The 21331-nt window shown below is 47.0% G+C and overlaps 1 protein-coding gene across 2 annotated transcripts in view; it reads left to right on the top strand.

Moving 5' to 3' along the window:
• The window catches only part of VSIG10 (V-set and immunoglobulin domain containing 10), a 35100-nt gene extending 17535 nt beyond the window's left edge, over positions 1–17565 (top strand). Inside the window, exons 3-9 of one of the 2 annotated variants that reach the window (XM_047698606.1) lie at positions 123–425; positions 2599–2859; positions 9505–9798; positions 12867–12977; positions 13277–13289; positions 16110–16330; positions 17314–17565. In XM_047698606.1, coding sequence (XP_047554562.1) covers positions 123–425; positions 2599–2859; positions 9505–9798; positions 12867–12977; positions 13277–13289; positions 16110–16330; positions 17314–17369 — 1259 coding nt within the window. In that variant the 3' untranslated portion in view covers positions 17370–17565. Of the gene's footprint in view, positions 1–122; positions 426–2598; positions 2860–9504; positions 9799–12866; positions 12978–13273; positions 13290–16109; positions 16331–17313 lie in introns of both variants that reach the window. The other variant, XM_047698605.1, reaches the window with a different exon arrangement.
• The last annotated feature ends 3766 nt before the right edge of the window (positions 17566–21331 follow it).

Genomic DNA, 21331 nt, shown 5'->3' with positions numbered 1-21331 from the left:
GATGGATGTTGTCATCCTCATTGGCTGCTTCCTGATCATTTCTGTGTCTGCTAGATCTGGTAAGGAGTTCCAGTTAACTCTTAAGTAATTAATGCTTTCTCCATTCCCCCTGTCATTCCCAGGGGGCCCCTATGAGGTCGAGGTCAATATCTCCAGCACTGGCAAGCTCCCCAACGGCACCGTCTATGCAGCCAAGGGCTCCCAGGTGGCCTTCAGCTGCAGCAGTAGCTCCTGGCCTCCACCAATGGTTGAATGGCAGTTCCGGGCCCCAGATTCCAGAACTGAGCCCTTTGGAAATAACCTGACTGTCAACTGCTTCACTCTGCTGCTCATGTCACAAAACCTCCAAGGAAACTACACCTGTTTGGCCACGAACATGCGCAGTGGGAGACAGCGAAAGGTGACCACCGAGCTCCTGGTCTACTGTGCGTAAGAAGCGCTCCCCTTCCCCCTTCCCCTCCCCAACGCCCTCACCTTGACCCTCATGAACTGTATGTTTGTGCCTCTTCCTTTTGTCTACAAGGCATGCCTTTGTTGTACGGGCCCTAACGTGCTGCTGCGGCTCCTTCAACACACATGTACACACCCAGGGCTGTGTCGGAGAGGGAGTTGCTTCTAGAAGCTTGCTGCTAAGTAGGGTTCCGGGAGAGTCCCTGTGAGCCACAGAAGGAAATTAATGCCAAGCCTCATGCTTGCTTTTTTTTTTATATTGAGGTGAAAGTACAGAACAACCATTTAAAAACATACAACTCAGTGGGATTTAGTACATTCACAGGGTTGTACAACCTCCACCTCTGTCTAGTTCCAGAACATTCCCATCACTCCAAATGGAAATCCCACGCCCACTGAGCAGTTACTCCCTCGTCTCTTCGTCACTCCCTGGCAGCCGCCAGCCTGTGTCCTGTCTGCATTTGCCTGTTCTGCGTGTGTCGTGGACTTCTGAAACACGTGGCTTGTGGGACCGGCTTCCTTCACACAGTGTCGTGTTTTCAGGGTGCATCCATCTCGTAGCAGGTGTTGGCCCTTCGTTGCTTTCTGTGACCGAGTTAATATCCCACTGTGGGGAAAGACCAGTTTGTTTATCCGATCGGCTATCCTCATTCTATCTATGAACTCGGGACCTCTTGCATTGCTAGGAATCAGCAGTTCCCGAACCTTCTGGGGTGAGAACACAGCAGATTCCTTGGACGAAAACCACTGCAGACATGCAGAGTGTGCTCATAATCCATGCTAATGAAAGGGAGCTTCAGAACAACAAATTAGTGAACAGGATAATAACACCTTTCTTAATTCATACATTATTCAGAGCCTGTACGAGTCTCTGTGTTCTCTGTCATAAATGACATTGTTTATGAAGTCATAGGTGCTTGTTAGAGGAAACAGATGAGTGTATAGAAGAAAAGGATATTCTAACCATCATTCTGGTGTCTTATCAATAATTTATCTTGTAGATGACATGTATCTACTCATCCATGTAAGAGCCAAACTTATTTCTATTTGTGTTATATTTATATGAAATATAAATGTGTTATATTTATATAAAATATATAAAACATATATATATAATACACAATACGTCTGATTTTTTTAAAGATTTTGTTTATTTGGCAGACAGAGGTCACAGGTAGGCAGAGAGGCAGGCAGAGAGAGAGAGGGGGAAGCAGGCTCCCTGCTGAGCAGAGAGCCCGATGCGGGGCTCGATCCCAGGACCCTGAGATCATGACCTGAGCCGAAGGGAGAGGTTTTAACCCGTTGAACTACCCAGGCACCCCTATAATACATGATACAATATACATATATATCCATAATATACATTTGTACATATACAATATATATACATATATAATGTATGTATAATGTGCATTTTTATATGTATAGATGTATAATATATGTGTAACATATATATGTATAATATATACATGTATTGCATACATATATGTGTATAACATGTAGTATATATATACATAATCTATACAATATAATGTACATATATATATACACATAATATACATCTATAATATGTGTGGATTTTCATATGTAGTTATGAACACATGGGTTACATTGGATTTCCAGGTTTGTAACTTGTTAAATTTTTATGTGTTTTTCGTAATACATGCCATGCCCATAATAAAAAGGAAGTATATGTTAAGGGGGACTTGAATCCCACATATACCTCCCCCTAGAGACCAGCACTATCCAGTAGAGCTTTTCATGATGATGGAAATGTTCTGTTCTCTGTGATCCGGTACAATAGCCACCCACCACATAGGGCTCCTGAGCCCTCGAAATGCGGGTGGTGTGATGGAAGAACTAAATTTGTAATATAATATAATTAGTTTAAATTTAAATAGCCACATTTAAAGGCCACTGTGGCTAGTGAGAAGTGCAAAGATGAATGAGGTCCACAACCTTGGGGATTTTACACTCAGCAGAGGAAATCGGACTATTGTCACACGCTACTTTGTGCTAAGGAGCTATTTCCAGGTACACTAACTGGGCATGATGTTTCTCTAATACCCTAGTTCTGTAATCCTGAGAGCCAGCCCGATGGTGATCTCAGAGTCTGCGACTAAGTCCATGTCCTGTGGTGTTTTGCAGTCCGCCCTCCATCGGCCCCTCAGTGCCAGGCAGAGATGTCACAGGAATCACTCATGCTGCAGCTCACCTGTCGCTGGGACGGGGGGTACCCAGACCCGGACTTCCTGTGGACCGAAGAACCAGGAGGTGTGGTCGTGGGGACGTCAAAGCTGGGAGTGGAGATGCTGAACCAGTCTCAGCTGTCAGACAGCAAGAAGTTCAAGTGCGTTGGGAGCCACATAGTGGGGCCGGAGTTGGGAGCCAGCTGCGTGGTACAGATCAGTGAGTCTGGCTTGTTGGGGTTGGGGTCCACCCGTCTTTATTCTGAGAGGACCGTTTGCAAGGTCTGGGAAAGAAATCCCAAGATGTCGCAGTGAACGGAATTGTTTCTTCTTTTCTTTTGCTTTGTGTTTTCTTCCTTTCAAACTTTAAAGATGCTGAACCAAGCTTCTTGGTTCTCATCCAAGCTGTTTTCCACTTGACAGATGCTAATTAAGCACCTGCTATGTGCCAGGTACCATTTCTAGGTATTGGAGATGGAGGAGGGAACAGGACGGGCATAGTTCCTTTATTAGCCATCTCCTGTTATGTAACAAATGCCCCAGACTTAATGGCTTAAAACAACACATCATTCATCTATCTTAGGATTTCTATGGGCCAGGAATTCAGACAGGACACGGTGGGGATGGTTCGTCTTGGCTCCGTGATTCCTGGGTCTCAGCTGCAAGCCCTAGTTGTGGGGTGGGTGTTGAAACTGTCTGAAGGATCTACTTCCAAGGTGCTCACCCATATGCCGGGCAGGTTGCTTCCTCTCCACGAGGGCCTCTCCACAGGGCCCCTGGACTGTCCCTACAACGTGGTGCTGGCTTTCCCCAGACCAAGTGATGCAAGAGGGAGCAAGCCAGGCCGATGCTATCCTTTCTCTGAACGACCTGACCTCAGAAGTCACATGGCATCCGACTGCCTCTTGTGTTCATTAGAAATGAGTCCCTCAGTCCGGCTCCACTTTCAAGGGGAGTGGGTGGAATTGGGCTCCACTTTTTGAAGGGAAGAGGGTCGCATGATTCCTGGACATGTTTTTGAAACCACGACCATCCCTCTCTCATAGAGCTCAAGCTCTTATGTGTGGGGTTGGGGTCGAGGGGAGGACAGAAAGTCCAAACACGAGTGAGGTAGGTTCACGTCATGACAATACTTGTGAGGAGGATGAGACAGGGTGTGTTCAAGAGTCTCTTCTAGGAAGAGGGCCACTCTTCCTAGGGGACAGGGAGGTCTCCTTGTGGCGGTAGCATTTTTGAGCTAAGACCTGAAGGATGAGAAGGAGCTGGCCAGGTGGGCTGAGTGTTCCTGGCAGAGGAAACAGCAAATGCTGAGGCCCTGAGGTGGATACGTACCTGGCATTTGAGGAGCTGAGAGAAAGCCAGGGTAGCCGGGGTGTCACGCATGAGGCACCCATGAGGCTAGATGGCTGTTGAGGGTTGAATTGGGTCTCCCCCAAAAAGATCTGTTCAAGTCCTAATCCTAGGTACCTGTGGCGTGGCCATATTTGAAATAAGAGTCTTTGCAGATGTGATGAAGTTGAGATGAGGTCATACTGGGTTACGGTGGGCTCTATTCCCATGACTGGTATCCTTACAAGAAGAGGGCCATTTGGACACGGACACATGGGGAGAATGCCACATGATAAGGGAGGTAGGGACTGTAGTGATGCACCTCCAAGCCCAGAATGCCCATGATTCCTCGCGACGCCCAGAAGCCAAGACAGAGGCATGGCATGGTGTCTCCCTCGGGAGCCTCCAAAGGAGTCAAGCCTGCTGACACCTTGATTTCAGACTTCTGAGTTTCTGAGCTGTGAGAGAATGGATTTCCGTTGCTTGAGGCTACCCAGTTTGTGGTGTTTTGCGATAGCAGCCCCGGGGATCTAATACAACAGTGAGCAAGGACTCTTGCTTACACTTGCCACACTCTCTAGTGTTAGGCTTTGCTGGCCATGGTGAGAAGAGAGGATAATCCTCAGAGAGGCGGCCATGGAGCGCTGGCCTGCTGAGAAGAGAGCCTTGGTATTCCAGGACTTGCTCGTTTTCCCAGGCAAGTGGCATTCACATGGTCGTCTCTTCCCCACTGACTCATTCAGCAAACGTCCCAGTGGTCACATCTGTGTCCAGTGCCTGGCCGGCCTTGGGCAACAGAAGGGACCAAGACTCACTTTCTGCATTACAACGGGGCTTGGCACATGATGGCCCACGGGCCAAATGCAGCCCAACTGGTAATTTGCAATTTTACTTTCGATGAGATATAACTCACATAACATGAACGTCACTATTTCAAAGTGTGTAATGTGGCTTTTAGGACGTTCACATTGTTGTACTTACCGTCACTGCTGTGTACTTCCAGAACATTTCCATCACCACACAAGACCCCTACCCATGGCAGTGACTCCTGTCTGAAAAAACTGTGAGACTCTGCATTTCCTGTCTGAAAAAATACCATTCCTGGTATTTCCATTGACATGGAGTGTTACCATTAAATCATTAATTTTTTAAGACTTTTCCTATTTGTACATTAGGACATGGCATAACTGTTCTAATTTGGGTTTCTTTGATCCTAGTGGGGTTGGCAATTTTTATATGCTTCTTGGGTCTCTATATATTATGCATGAATTATCTGTTCATATCTTGTCCATTTTTCTATTGAGTTCATCTTTTCCTGTTATTCCCCAAGAACACTTTATATTAACTCTGTCAATTAATTTCATAGAACTGTCATGCCTGTCATAGGTATTTTTCTGTCCCCATTGACCCCTATACTACATTTGTGCCTCATCCCTGCTGGTGATTCACAGTTTCTGATTTTGATGGGGTTCCCTCTGTCAGTCCTGCTCTTTTAGGGTTTCCGGGCTCAGAAGTTCTTTGCCTGTTTCCAGATCATCCAACATGTTGTTTGTAGGCCTCACAATAGCCTGTGGGTTAGACAGGACAGTTTGTAAGTTGCAGATGTGACACGGTGTGAACTGCCTTACCCAAGAGTGACCCAGCTTGTAAGTGACTGAAGCCGTCACTTAGCCCAGGCTGGTCTGACCCCAGAACCCTTGCCTCCCTTGGGGACCTCCTTCCTCAGGACCTAGTCCAGCAAATCTTTTTGAGTAAGAGTTATGTACTCAGCATGGCACTGGGTCCTATGGAGGAATTACCGGGTCCTGACCTTTGAAGGACTTAAAATTTACTGGGAGAGAGAAGTCTGAGAACCATGAAACAGGTAATATCACAGTAATAGTGACATTGACATTTACTGAGTGCAAAGCATGTGCAAGGTGCTGTGCTCAGTGATTTTTCCACACGGTCAGTCACCCTGGGAGCTGGAGGCTAGAAGTCCGAAATCAAGGTATTGGCAGGGTCATGCTCCCATCGAAGGTTCCAGAAGAGGATCCTTCTGTGCCTCTTACAGAGCTACCGGGTCTTCCTTGGCTGGTGGCCTTCTCCCTGTGCGTGTCTCTCTGTGTCCTCTCCTCCTCTCCCAAGACACCAGCCCCTGGGCTTAGTGCCCACGCTAAACCCAGGAGGATTTCATCTTGAGATCCTTAGCTTGTCACATCTGCAAAGACCCTCTTTCCAAATAAGATCACATTCTGGCGTTCTAGGTGGACATGAGTTTTGAGCAGATGCTCAGCACTGCATTTTGTGGATGATGGAGCAGAGGCACTGGGCTTGACCCTACAGCTGGAAGCAGGACGCACGTTCAGAGTGGTGTGTAGTGAAGACTCCCGAAGCGTGTGTGGACAGTAAGACCCCAGAAATGGCTGAGTAACAGACTGACCCTGACAGAGGGGGAAAATGGCAGCAGCAGGTGACGGATTTGGTGTGATTTGATGTGATTTCCCCCCATCCCTTCATTTCTTTATGCAGATTCTAGCTCAATCACCATTCCTATGGCCCCTGAGACTGGGCCAGTGATTTTGATTTGAGCTCAGGATGAAGAAACGTGTCTGGAGAAAAATGCTGACTGGAGAGGAAGCAGGCTCCAGAGCCTACAACCTTCCTGACCCTGACATTGAACAGTTCTCCCCTCTTCCCTCTTGGTCACGTGAGCCCAGAGCATCTCAGCCTTGATGTCCATCCAGGTCTCCTGAGGGTCTAGTAAAAAGGCAGATTCTGATTCTGTGGGTTTGGGATGGACCCGAGACTCTGCATTTCTAACCAGCTGTCAGGAAGTACTGATGCCGCTGGTCTGGGCGCCGCACTTTGAATAGCTGGGGAGTGGGAGTCTGGATCATTTCACTTGGCAGGAGCGGTAAGCCATTGAAAAACAGTGGTAGGCGCGCCTAGCGGCCTCGGTCTGTAGAGCATGCAACTCTTCATCTCAGGGTCATGAGTTCAAACCCCACATTGGGCATGGAGCATACTTAAAAAAAATAGAAACAAAATGTTAATGCTCCCTTTGGGATGCAGAACAGTGCAGCCCCCAAAACGATGAGAAGTGACACTTTGGGGGGACTTGTCCTGCCCACATCTCTCTTTAAATTGCTTATAGGCCCCTACACTGAAGAAGACCGCTCAAATCCGTACAGGCTGAACTACTAACCAGCCCATGGTGTGAAGGCTGGTGTGTTGCGATCTCTTACAGATCTCTGAGGGCCCTGCTCCCTGCCTCCACCCCTGACCCCACCTTTGCACAGAGCATCCTCTTAAGTGGAAGACACTCTTTGAATGTCTAGGTGCCACACCCACTGTGGGGGTGACTCACATTTTTGAGGGTTAATGCTATGTTTGACAAAAGCATATTAATATATATGACCTTTGGGGCTCCTGGGTGGCTCAGTGGGTTAAGCCTCTGCCTTCGGCTCAGGTCATGATCTCAGGGTCCTGGGATCGAGCCCTGCATCGGGCTCTCTGCTCAGCAGGGAGCCTGCTTCCTCCTTTCTTTCTCTGCCTGCTTGTGATTCGGTCTGTCAAGTAAATAAATAAAATCTTAAAAAAAAAAAGATTAAAATATATATATATATATATGACCTTTGTTTGCAGGGGGTGGGGGGGATCCCAGGATCTCTCGCTTTGCTTTTTATACAGAATGAGGAGGGTACTTCTCAAGCTTTGGTTTGTGGGGGCCCCCGAATTCCAACATACTGATGAGGCTTGTCAGTGCTGCTGGCTTTGTGACCTCAAAGGAGATACAAGTTAAGCAGAGAGAGGGGAAGGTGGGATTTAATAATGGGCAGGGGCCTGATGGTTGATCCAGAAAGGGGTGTAATGTGAGTTTCCTGAGCAAATCTGGGTTTGGGGTTTGTCTTTTGCTGACCTGATTTAGAGGGAGAGGCTTTGGGCTGTTCCACACCCCCACGTTGCCCCCCCACATCCATTCCCCCATTCCCTCTTCCCAGGGTGCCAGCCGTGAAACCCTAGATTCTCTCTTGGAACAACTGTGGATGGAAAGTATAGGGTTTTGCTCTCCCGGGCAGGAACCCAACATGCCACTCTGTTTCCTTCAGCTGCTGAAAATATAGGCTTAATACATCACCCAAGATAAATCTTCGACCTTTCCCAGGAGGGCGTATGTTTTGGGAAAAGGCTTCTGCTGCCAAGAAAATAAATGGATCGCTATTGGAGACCTTACAGTTCTCCGTGTCCCACTTAGAGCAGACCCCAAGGCTGTAGGGACACTGCAATGGGAGCTGTCTAGGACAGACCTGTGATAGACAAACTAATGCTCCCCCAACAAAGATGTCCGTGTCCTAATCCCTGGGGCTTTCCCTTACATGGGATTTGCTGCTGGGATTAAGATCTCGAGATGGGGAGATTATCCTGGATTATTGGGATGGGCCCCATGTCATCACAAGGGTCCTCCTAAAAGGGAGGCAAGAGGGTTGAACTCAGTAGCAGGAGGCGTGATGACAGATATCAGAGGTTGGAGTGATGCAAGGAGGGGCCAGGAGCCAGGGAATGCGGGTGGCTTCGGAAAGCTGTGAGAGCAAGGAAATGGATTTGCACTGCCACCCCTGGAGCTGCCAGAAGGAACGAGCCCTGCCAACACGTTGATTCCAGCCCCCTAGGATCACTTCTTACTTCGGACCTCCAGAACTAGAAAAGGATAAATTTGTGTTGTTTTAAATCACTCCGTTTGTAGCAGTTTGTTACAGCAGCGAAAGGAAACGAATGCAGCTGCCTTACTGTCTCGTAGAGCGCTCTTGGCAGGCTGTGCGCCCTTTCTTTGTATGAGCAGCGTGGCTGTGATGCAGGGAAGCCTAGAGCTTAGACGGGGAATGTGGGCTACAGAAGTTTGGCAACTTGGGCTTACAAGAGTAACCAACTCAGGGCTCCTGGCTGGCTCAGTCAGTTGAGTGTCTGACTCTTGATTTTGGCTCAGGTCGTGATCTCAGGGTTGTGAGATCAAGCCCCGTGTCCAGCTCGGTGCTCAGCCAGGAGTCTGATGGGGATTCTGTTTTTCCCCCTCTGTCCCTCTCCCCATATGTTCTCTCTCTCAATCCCTCTCTCTCTTTCAACTAAATAAATAAAATCTTAAGAAAAGAGTAGCCAGCTCATCTTGGTTTGCCCAAGACTTTCCCAGTTTTCTCACTGAAAGCTCCATGTCTCAGGAACCCCCTCACGCTTCAGCAAACTAGGACCAAAATAAAAATGTTGATTTCACCCCAAATCCTAGGTGCCCCACTTAATTTAGTTGTGTGCCTTTGAGGAAGTTACTTAACTTTCTCTGGGTCTCAGTTTCTTCATCTGCAAAATGGGGTTAATACGTTTAACAGTGTCTGGACCATAGTAGATGCTTAATAAATGTTAGCTTTTATTATTACATGAGTCCAAGTGCAGGACAGAAATTCCTGGAGTGGCTTCATCAGGAAGGTAATAACATTCTTGAAAAGCTCAGGCCATGGCTTGAATCTCCCTGAACATTTGTTTTTCTTTACTTTCTGGTCACCAGGAAGCCCCTCCCTTCTCTCCGAGCCCATGAAGACTTGCTTCGTGGGGGGCATTGTGACACTCACCTGCCAAGTGTCTAGAGCCTACCCGCCTGCCAAGATCCTGTGGCTGAGGAACCTCACCCAGCCCGAGGCGGCCATCCAGTCCAATGACCGCTACCTCATCACGCAGGACGGCCAGAGTTCCTCTCTCACCATCCGCAACTGCTCCCAGGCACTGGATGAGGGCTACTACGTCTGTCGGGCGGAGAACCCAGTGGGGGTGCGGGAGGTGGACATCTGGCTGAGCGTGAAAGGTGAGTGAGAGAGGGGACCCCGAAGGAGGATGGTGGAGGGCTTCAGAGGACCAGTCACCAGCATGGGGACAGCTTGGTTCTTCCCCATACGTGGGTCACTGCCATCAGGGAGAAGGTGTACCTGCTTGACTGTGACTTGACAAGGTGGAAAAACTATTATCCAGTCGTAAATCTCTAACACTGCATAAGGATTAAAAAAAAAAAAATTACATTGGGGCGCCTAGCTGGCTCCATTGGGAGAGCGTGCAACTCTGGATCCCAGCATCGTGTGTCAGAACCCCACACTGGCTGTAGAGATTACTAAAAAATAGTAAAATAGAACTTAAAAAATAATTGCATTCCAAAGAATATATATATTAAAAATATAAAATATATATATTAAAAATATGAAAAATGTAAGTCATAATAGCAAAATGAACATTTTAAGAATTACCATCCTGCTTAGGATACAGAGCAGTGCCTACAATGCTAGTTAATTGTAGGTAGTGTGGCCAGATTTAGAAAATGACAACAAAGCTTAAAAAAAAAAAAAAAAGAATAGGATGCCTGCTTGAATTTACATATCAGAAAAACAAGGCATTTTTTTAGCGTAAGTATATCCCATAAGTATATTTTCCGTGGGACATACTTAGGACTCATTGTTTATCTGAAATCCAAATTAAATGGGCATGCTATATTTTTTTCGGCCAACCCTACCTCTAGACCCCATTCCAGTTTCATCCTGGGCCTCCTGAAAAAGGTAAGCACTATTCTGAATTTTTTTATTCAAGAAAATTTTACTACCTAGTGAAATGCTTGCTGTTTCCACTCCACATTTTGTTCTTACTGTAATTGTAATTATATGTTGTACCTCTTCACTCCTGCAGGATTTCCTACTGTGTCATGATTCCACAACTAAGTTACTAATTTTCCTGCTGATGGACCTTTGTACTGTTTCTGATTTTGTTGTCATTGTTGTGATGAGCAAAAAATGTTGCAATGAAAATCTTTTACCCACGGGGCACCTGGGTGGCTCAGTGGGTTAAGCCTCTGCCTTCGGCTCAGGTCATGATCCCAGGGTCCTGGGATCGAGCCCCGAATCGAGCTCTCTGCTCAGCAGGGAGCCTGCTTCCCTTCCTCTCTCTCTGCCTGCCTCTCTCCCTACTTGTGATCTCTGTCTGTCAAATTAATAAATAAAATCTTTAAAAAAAAAAAAAAAAAAAGAAAATCTTTTACCCAGCTCCGTGTGTACATATATATAGCAGATCCCCAGGCAAATATTTCTCTAGGATATATGTGGACGGAAGAGAAAGGAAGGGTTATGCACATTTGTATCTTTCTGGGATAATAGCAAATTATTTTCCAAAGTGGTCATATCAATTTCTATTCACAACAGTGGTATCTAAGAGTGTTGAATTGTTCCGCATTTTCGCTTTCCGGCTTTGTGATTTTTGCCCATTAAGTACGTGTAAAATGGAATCTTTGTTTGTTTTGTTGGTTTTATTTTGTTTTGTTTTTTAAGATTTTATTTATTTATTTGACAGAGATCACAAGTAGGCAGAGAGGCAGGCAAAGAGAGAGGAAGGGAAGCAGGCTCCCTGCCTAGCAGAGAGCCCGACATGGAGCTCGATCCCAGGACCCCGGGATCATGACCTGAGCCAAAGGCAGAGGCTTTAACCCACTGAGACACCCAGGCACCCCTGTAAAATGGAATCTTACTGTCATTCTGATTGGCCCTTCTGTGGTTACTAAGAAGATTGAGAATTATTTCATATCTTTGCTATTTGTGTTTCTTCTGTGAAATACTCACTTGTATCTTTTGACATCTTCCCCTTTCTTGTAGATATGTAGGAGTTTTGGGGTTTTTTTTTTTTTAAAGAATTTTTGTTTAAAGATTTTATTTATTTATTTGACAGAGAGAGATCATAAGTAGGCAGAGAGAAAGGGGGAAGCAGGGAGCCCGATGCGGGGCTCGATCCTAGGACCCTGGGATCATGGTCCTGAGCCGAAGGCAGAGGCTTTAACCCACTGAGCCACCTACGTGCCCCATATGTAGGAGTTCTTTAGAAACTCTGCATACTAATCCCTTGTTAGTTTTACATGTTACAAATACCTCCTTTTAGCTTGTTTGCCTTTCTTTTTTTTTTTTTTTTTGCTTTCTTTCTGCTATCCTTTGATTAGCAGACATTCTTACTTTCATGCAGTTAATTTTATGAATCATATCATTAACAATTTCTACATCTCAAAAAATCTTATCTCCCCCATGGCCACAGAGATACTATCCTATACTTCTGAAAAGTTTTAATGTTTTGCCTTTTACAGTTAAATCTGTACTCTATCTAGAATTGATTTTTGTGAATGGTGTGAGGTGTGGGGATCTCATTTCTCCCTCTCATTTCTCCCTCACCCAAATTTGGATAGCCATGGATTCCAGCACCATTCTTTTTTGTTTTTTTAATAATAAAAAAAATTTTTTTTTAAATAATCAAACTGGCACTTTATATTTTTTTAAAGATTTTATTTATTTATTTGACAGACAGAAATCACAAGTAGGCAGAGAGAGAGGGGAAAGCAGGCTCCCTGCTGAGCAGAGAGCCCCATATGGGGCTTGATCCCAGGACCCTGAGATCATGACCTGAGCCAAAGGAAGAGGCTTTAACCCACCGAGCCACCCAGGCGCCCCTCCAGCACTGTTCTTGAGTAATTCCTCTTTTACTCACTAATGTGTCATTATCAGATTTTCTTTTATGTGTGGTCTGTTCTCGGATTCTCTGTCTGCTCCATTCATCACTGTTCATCACAGCAGCAATAGCTCACCCTCTTCATTTCTATGGCCTTGTAAACAGTCTCGATGTCTGGAGATTTTAACTTTCCAGTCTTCCTTTGCATCACACACTTCATTTGCTTCCCTACAAACTCTCTGAGGTTGGGAAATGAGATTTTATCTTGCTTTTTGGAGAGGTCATGTGCCTTGCCGAAGATGATGGAACCAAAACAAGACCAAGACCCAGGCAGAGGAAGGGAGCCGTCGCTCTTTGACCAGTACATGTATCAGATGGAAGGATCAACAGTGTGATTTGTCTTTGCAGAACCTTTAAATATCGGGGGAATTGTGGGAACCATTGTGAGCCTCCTGCTGCTGGGACTGGCCATTATCTCAGGGCTTATCTTGTATTATAGCCCTGTGTTCTGCTGGAAAGGTAAGGATTTCTTGGGCCCCTTTGTTTACTTTTGAGGCTTCTTGAAAGGGTGCGGCAGGGGGAAGGAGGCCCGTGTTGTAGTCCTACCCGAGGTCCCATTTTATAGGCTTCTTGACTGGGTCCAGATGTGCAATAATGAATAAATTAAGTATACCATTCCTGACCACCCTGTCACCTGTCCTGTTGGGTCAGTTTTCTCATTTCACCATTCTTTTGTAGATGTCAGATTAAAAACTTTTGGGAGGCTGAAATGGATGTTATTGGATATTAATTTTTTTTTTCCTTTTTCCCTTCAGTAGGAAACACTTTCAGGTGAGTGTTCCTAGAATCGAGTCAAAAACCCATTTCCATGGTCTGTGTTCGCGGCTGTGTTTTTCTTTTGCAAGAGCAGTAATGGCGGCCACTGTGGAGGACCCGGCATGGGCCAGACCCTGGGTGAGGGCCTTCGCTAGGCCTCGTTAGAGACTGTTTCATAAGCTCTTCAGGGTGGTGGTGGCACCTCCATTTGCCACATAAGGAGATGGACGCTCAGGGTAGTAGAGTAGTTTCTGCAAGCTCATCCGGGAGATGAATGGCCGCGCCTGCGTTCAGATCCAGGTCTCACTGATTGCAAAGTCTATGCTCTTGTCATAATGCCAGACCTCAAGGTGGGGCACATTGCGGGGCTCTCACTGAAGCATAAAGGGGCGGTGTGTGTGTGAGCCCAGGCATGGGTGCATTTATTTTATTTAATTTTCTAAAAAGAGCTGAAAGGAAGAATAAGTCTTGGTCTCACAGCATGTTTTGGAAGACTAGTCTGAGCATGGCCAGGAGTCCCTCCCAAGAGGAGACCTCAGGGGGTGCCTGGATGGCTTAGTCAGTTAAGCGTCTGACTGATTTGGGCTCAGGTCATGATCTCAGGGTCATGGATTGAGCTCTAAGTCGGGCTCGGCGCTCAGCGTGGATTCTTCTTGTTGCCCTTCCTCGGCTCCTTCCCATGCTTGCACACTCTCTATTTCTAAAATAAATAAAGTCTTAGGGTGTCTGGGTGGCTCAGTTGGTTGGGCGTCTGCCTTCAGCTCAGGTCATGATCCCAGAGTCCCAGGATTGAGTCCCACATTGGGCTCCCTGCTCAGGGGGGGAGTCTGCTTCCCCCTTTGGCCCTCCCCCATCTCATATTCTCTCTCTCAAATAAATAAATAAATAAATAAATATATTTTTAAAAGATTTTTCTTTATTTATTCGACAGAGATCACAAGTAGGCAGAGAGTCAGGCAGAGAGGGAGGGAAGCAGGCTCCCCGCCGCGCAGAGAGCACAATGTGGGACCCGATCCCAGGACCCTGAGATCATGACCCGAGCCGAAGGCAGAGGCCCAAACCCACTGAGCCACCCAGGCACCCCAAAAATCTTTTAATAAATAAATAAAATCTTTTAAAAAAATACCCCACTTAGGGGCACCTGGGTGACTCAGTGGGTTAAAGCCTCTGCCTTCAGCTCATGTCATGATCCCAGGGTCCTGGAATCAAGCCCCACGTGGGGCTCTCTGCTCAGCGGGGAGTCTGCTTCCCTTCCTCTTTCTCTCTCTGCCTGCCTCTCTGCCTACTTGTGATCTCTGTCAAATAAATAAAATCTTTAAAAAAAATAAAAAATAAATAACCCACTTAAAAAAAAAGGGAAAGCTCAGTAGGGGCAAGGTGACTAAATGGAACGTGTGTCATCATTTCCCAAAGAGATTCTGGGTTGGAGCAAAGAACTCTTCTCTTTGTCCCTCTTAACCAGTTTATGAAGGGATATTGCTGTTCTGGGATGATCTTTCACAGGAAAATGTTACCTTTACTGCCCCATATTCGAGCACCATCTTCCCAGTGAGTCTTTCGTTCCCTAGACTTATTTCTCACAGGAGGAGGCAGGAAGCATCATGGAGAAACGCTTTGGAACTAGGGGACCTGGGTTCAGATTGTACCTCTCACACTCCTGAGCCCTGTGCTCCTGGAAAAATCCCTCAATCTCTCTGAGCCTTTGTCTTCTCATCCGTTTCCCAGCAGGAGACTGAAGATTATATGAAAATGTAAGGCTCCTGGCACTGTGACTGGCCCAGGGCATGTGTAAGAAATGTACAGGCTGGCCAGGTAGGCAGAACCAGCAATGAACTAGAGAAGAATTCATGGTAACTGCTGGGCATGGACTCCAAGTGCAGTCACGGCTCAGGGCTTGCGGGGTGGAAGAGGACTTTACCTGGGCCCTGAAGGATGAATAGGAGGTGACATTTCAGTAAGTAGAGCAGAAATAAATGGTATTTCAGGAAAGGAATGTAGCCTTCGTGTACTCTGTAAGCAGGGAGCTTTACAAGAGCAATCAGAGTGCACGGAAGAACTTGGGGAAACTTAAAACGGAACCACGACTTTTAACCATGACTTTGAGAGAGTGCTGCGAGGGGAACTAAAATGGTGGGTTCCTGGGATAAAGAGTCACCTGCCCAAGGAGCAGAGGGAAGTAATAAAACCGGGAAAATGTGCAGAGTCTACAGGAATCTGTCAATATCTCTGACATTACAATCATGCTGTCCTCTCTCTCTCTCTCTCTCTTTTTTTAAGATTTTATTTATTTATTTGACAGAGAGAGAAAGAAAGACCACAAGTAGGCAGAGAGGCAGGCAGAGAGAGAGGAGGAAGCAGGCTCCCTGCCGAGCAGAGAGCCCGATGTGGGGCTCGATCCCAGGACCCCGGGATCATGACCTGAGCTGAAGGCAGAGGCTTAACCCACTGAGCCACCCAGGCTCCCCACCCTATCCTCTCTCTCTCTCTCTCTTTTTTTTTAAGATTTTATTTATTTATTTGACAGAGATCACAAGTAGGCAGAGAGGCAGGCAGAGAGAGGGGAGGAAGCAGGTTCCCTGCTGATCAGAGAGCCCGATGTGGGGCTCGATCCCAGGACCCTGGGATCATGACCTGAGCTGAAGGCAGAGGCTTAACCCACTGAGCCACCCAGGCGCCCCTACACACTATCCTCTCTTAAACGAGGTGAACACACAAAGAATTTTCCATGTTACCAAAGAGGTTGCCATAAATCTAGTGTTTTCTGTTCAGTGAGGGCTGTTAGGGGAGGGAAAGAATGGGGTAACTTCTTATTATTTCTCCCCCTTTGGAAATTAGGGGACAAGACATGGGTGATGTCATGGTTTTGGTGGATTCAGAAGAAGAGGAAGAGGTAGAGGAGGAAGATGGTGCTGAAGAAGAGGAAGAAGAAGAGGAAGAAACAAATGAGAGGGAGGAGTCACCAGAAGAAATCCGTAAGCATGGCCACATTCACAGAGTGACCGCACTGGTGAATGGGAATGTCGACTGGATGGGCAACGGACTCCAGGCTCTGCAAGGTGAGTCCTTTCTCCTTGCAAGCACTCTGCTAGGGGGCAGTGGGATTCCCCGTAAGAATCCCCAAGAGGTGAATCTAGTTGTTTTGTTTTGTTTTTTTCAAGATTTTTTTATTATTTTTTTGACAGACAGAGATCACAAGTAGGCAGAGAGGCAGGCAGAGAGAGAGAGGGGGAAGCAGGCTCCCTGCCTAGCAGAGAGCCCGACATGGGGCTCGATCCTAGGACCCTGGGACCATGACCTGAGCCAAAGGCAGAGGCTTTAACCCACTGAGCCACCCAGGTGCCCCGTGAGTCTAGTTTTTTAAAGGGTGGGGAAGGTAGTTTAACCTAGGATCGACTGTCAATGCCCCACACTACAATTAAACTGACAGACATGTATCAAGGACCTGTTCTGGGAAAGGCACACTATTGGCATTGTTGGGGGAATAAAAAAAAAAAACAAAAACGATCATAACCCTAGTCAGGGAGCTTTACAAGACCAGTCAGAGTGTACTGAGGAACACTTAAAACGGAAGCAAGATTTAACCCTGATTTTGAGAGAGCAGTAGAGGAGCTGTCACAGGGAGGAATTTGATTATTACCAGATGAATGACAGGCTTAAAAATCACAGGACCTCAGAGAGAGGTGAGATGCCTTGAGGGATGCTTTGTTTGGGAGACACTTAATGGCCGGAGGAGGATATGAGGCAAGTCTTTCAGGACGGTCGAGTCTGAATAAACAGAAAGGGGAGAGAGTATCCAGGCGAGCGGAATGGCAGCAACCGGCTGATGCTGGGTAGACCGCATCAAGCACATCTAGAGGAGCTTGAGTGAACAGGAGAAAAGGGGAACGCACACCTGCCCCGCTCGCTCCCCCATGAATTCCAGTTCCCAGGCTCGCCAGTGAAGGACTAGGAAGGGCAGTGATTGAAAACGGATGGTGGGGACGGAGGGACCTCTCGCTGAGCCCACTCCGACTTGGATCTGCTTTTCCCTCCTGTCCAGATGACAGCAGTCAGGAGCGGATTGACATCATTCAAGAAGAAGACAGACCAGTTTGAAGAAAGAACTATCCTCCATGATCCCGTCTTAAAAGCTTGGAAGGCTGCGTTGAAGATGAGCTTTTCATTCTGCTTTGACTTGACTCGCACCCCTGTCTGAGGGTTGAAAGTGGTGTGGGGTGCTCAGCAAAAAAGAAACACACACACAGATTTCCTTCCATTTTTTTTTTCTTCTCCCTAAATTGGTTTGATTTGCTGTTTTTCTCATGGATGTTAAATGTGTTGGGAACGGGCAGTGTGTGGGGGGCCAGGTGTATTTGGCATCTCAGGTGCCCCCTTCACTGTGACTCTGGCTTTATCCAGGTTGACTGATGCTGATTTGGAGGGGACAGGAGTTGGGGGGAGCACCTGGCCTCCGTGCTCAGTGCTCCCAGTACACTATTAGATGTCCGTGACCAGCTTGCCCCATACACACAAGGGAAGAGTGTGGGGTGATAGGGACACCTCCCTTATCAATGCCCGGGTAAGCCGGAAGACCAGGCAGACATCACCTCCCTGGAGAAGGTGAGGAGGTGTCCGCTACCGGTGCCAGTCAGAGGGAGGCAGTTTGGCTCAGGTTTTGGAGTTGCAAACAGCTGGGCTTGAATGTGGGCCCTGCTCCTTACTGGTTTCCTGGCCTTGGGCATGTTGCTTTACCTCTCCCTGGGCCTCCGTTTCCTCATCTGTAAAATAGGTAAAATCCTACCTGCCTTACAGGGTATGGTGAGGACTGAGGGAGGTATTGCAAATGGGAAAGTGCCCAGCGGGTGTTCAGCAGATGTCCTTTCTCCTCTCCCCCGCCCTCTCTAGTGGAAGACACTATGTCAACTGTGGGTTCCAAGCTGCCGCCTGGGCCTCTCGGCTCTTTGTAGGATGGTTTCAGAGGAGAGCATTATCGGAGCTCTCCTGATGCTGTTGGCTTCCCTGGAGGTGTAGTTCTTTTCAAAAGAGGCAGGGGCCCCTAAGAGGAAGTGCCTTTCATTAGAACCTCTCATTTTGCAGAGTTTCCTATTTGTACAAAAGCCTCTTAGGTGATACCCGAGTAGCTTGCCGATTTCCCCATTCTCCTCTTTCTCCTGTGGCTTTGAAAGAAGGCAGGGGAAATGTTTTGCAGTGGAGTAGGGTGATAGAAGTACTCCTTGGGCTGACTAGTTCATCTGGCCTCAGCTTCCTGGTCTTGGAAATGGGGATGGGAAAACTTGTTTCCTTCCTCCTTCTTAAGGAGAGCGTGAGGATGCATTGATCAATAAGGCAAAGTTTTTTGTTTGTTTTTTTTTTTTAAGATTTTATTTATTTATTTGACACAGAGAGAGAGATCACAAGTAGGCAGAGAGGCAGGCAGAGAGAGAGAGGAGGAAGCAGGCTCCATCCCAGGACCTTGAGATCATGACCTGAGCCGAAGGCAGAGGCTTTAACCCACTGAGCCACCCAGATGCCCCCATAAGGCAAAGTTTTGAAGGAAGTGACATCTGATGCATGTAAGCGGCTGCTTCCAGGTCCCCGTGCAGTCCGCAGATGGTTCTTTTCTGAACACGGAAGGGATTTTCGTCCAAATCCCTTCCGTGTCAGAGATGTAATAAGGGTGCAAAAGATTGTGCGGAGCATGGAAGTCTGACTTGAATTTGTGTTCTTTAATGTTCACATCCCACTTGCTGGGCAAGAGATAGGGCTTAAGGGAGAGCTTCCTTTCTCCAAATAACATGGACCGGGACTCCAGTAAGATGAGAAGCTAGTTATCTGCAGCCTTCCCCTGCAGGTGTGATGGGGAGGGGTCTGTTTTCTTGGATGAAAAGACTGAACTGAGCAAATCACTAGGAGTGAGCCCCCCCCCCCCGTCCCCAGCTCGTCCCCAGCTCAGCCGCGTGGATGTTTCCACTCCTCAGGAATTATGTGCAAACTGCAATTCTTACTTGCTGGGGCTGCTGCTGCCCAGGACTTCCTGGGCTTAGCCACTCTGGCCAGTTCAAGTTAGTGTTTCAGAACAGGAGACTTGAGTTGTTTCTAAAGTCACTGAGCTCAGTCTGTCTCCCTTGGACTCTTCCATGATTAAATTCCTGACTTTGAGAGTTCACTCTGCGGAGGCACCCATATTTTAAAAAGAAAAGAAAAGAAAGAGGAAAAAAAAAATCCCTAACTAGGAATGCAGAGAATGATCTTCAAGATCACTGAGATGCTTTCCAGAATTTCTTCTCTTGCACATGCACGAGATGGGACACATCCCTGATGATGGGAAATCTTTGGGGTAGGGTTTTTCCACTAGCAATGGCGGTGGGGGTGTGGTGTGGTGTGGTGTGGTGTGTGTGTGCTTCAAGATCTTATTGCCAAACACTATACACCCTGTGTTAGCTGAGCCACGACTTCCGTCACTCATATCTGAGTCCTGGGTCAGTTCAGAGTTCAGGAACTGGCAGTCTTCATGTCTTAAGGATTGTTAAAGAAATTAGGGCTTTCCTCTATTTTAAGATGACTTATCCCTAAAACTACAGGCATGAGGCAGTGGGTTACAAACTCTGTGGCAAAGTCCAAGTTGTTACATTGTGCTGTTACACAATCTTATCAGGTGTTCTGAACTCCAAGATCTACTTATCAGAACCAGGAAGATAAATACTTAACGGCTATCACAACCGACATTTCAGAAGGGGACACTGGGAAAGGGCTCGGCCAATCCTGTGGCTTTGATGTTAGTTCTGATTGTCATAAGCACATATAGGCCCTGTGACTGCGGACAACCCATGATGGAAGGTGCACCGGAACCTGTGATATCATCCTGGCCAGGTAAAATTCATTGTGATACAGTAAGTGCCAACTGGTAATTCTCACCGTGGGAGTGACCAGGAACTGCTGCAAAGAATAATTTTAGCAGATCCCTCTGCATTATTTACATTTTCATATTTGGTGTGCAGTGTGTTGGGGGGGAGGAAGAGAAATTTATTCTGAGGTTAAAATATGGATTTTTTAAAAAAAAGATTATGGAATAAAGTTATTTTTAAATAAATGCTTTAATGATCTTGATTTAGACTTGATTAGTAAACAAAGATTTGGAAAAATGGGTTTGCCTCCCCAGTTTTGTTTTGTTTTGTTAGCAGCTTTCCCTGTGTTGGTAATCACAAAGTTCTCGTGGCCATTTTATTCTTTATAGATACTCTCACACTGAGACTCCCGCACCTTTCCTGATCTCCTTGAGAACTCGTTCTTCCATTTTTTTTTCTTCCCCCCTCCCTGTCTATGCCTCTTTTTGGCCAGACTGCATGCTTTCTAACATGAAAGGGCTAGGGTAGCAGGCTTCAGGAGAGAACGCGGATCTGCTGGGCTGCCTGAAAAGATTGATTCTATCAGCTGTCCTGTAGTTGTGGGTGGCCTTGGGAGTTCTTTACTGGGCTCAGCTAATTGTAACCCCCACAAGATCTCACGGTACCTCCCACTTTTCTGTTCTAGGCCCAGGCTAAACCACAGTTGTTAGAGGAAGCTTCAAGTCAGTCTCCCTGTTAGGTCATTCCTCCTCCCACCCCTCTCCTTACTGTCCTCCAGGCTCCCTCCAGGTTCCCTCCAGGTTGCCCTGGCCTTGCTCCCCAGCTTTTATCACGGCGGCTCCACCTTAACTTACATCCTTTCTGACCAAACCCATGCTTCCTACCTTAACCTCAGTGTCCCGCGTTACTTTCCACCCAGCCCATCCCTTTGAACACTCGTGGGTTGAATCCAAGCTGGTTTCTGAGCCCCCACTGGACCCCTGTCTGTTTCGCTTCTCTCCCTGTGGTCCCCAACACCTCTTTCCCCGAACTTCCGTCCTCCTATGTTTATCCAGCTTGTCCGTATTCGGACCCCCACTCTTCTTGGATCCCCCCCTTTTTTTCTGTCTGGCCCGATGCCCCTTTCTCGCCGCCCATTTTAACCTTGACACGCTCGTTTTCACCCTCCATTTTCCGCCGGGCTTGTCTTTCTCTGGTTCCCATTTTTTAAAAACCGGCGGCTTGCCCCGTCCT

Source organism: Lutra lutra, chromosome 12 (assembly GCF_902655055.1).
Source record: "Lutra lutra chromosome 12, mLutLut1.2, whole genome shotgun sequence".
NCBI lineage: Eukaryota > Metazoa > Chordata > Mammalia > Carnivora > Mustelidae > Lutra > Lutra lutra.
Note: the sequence above shows the minus strand (reverse complement) of the source record. Positions and strands in the feature narration are given on the sequence as shown.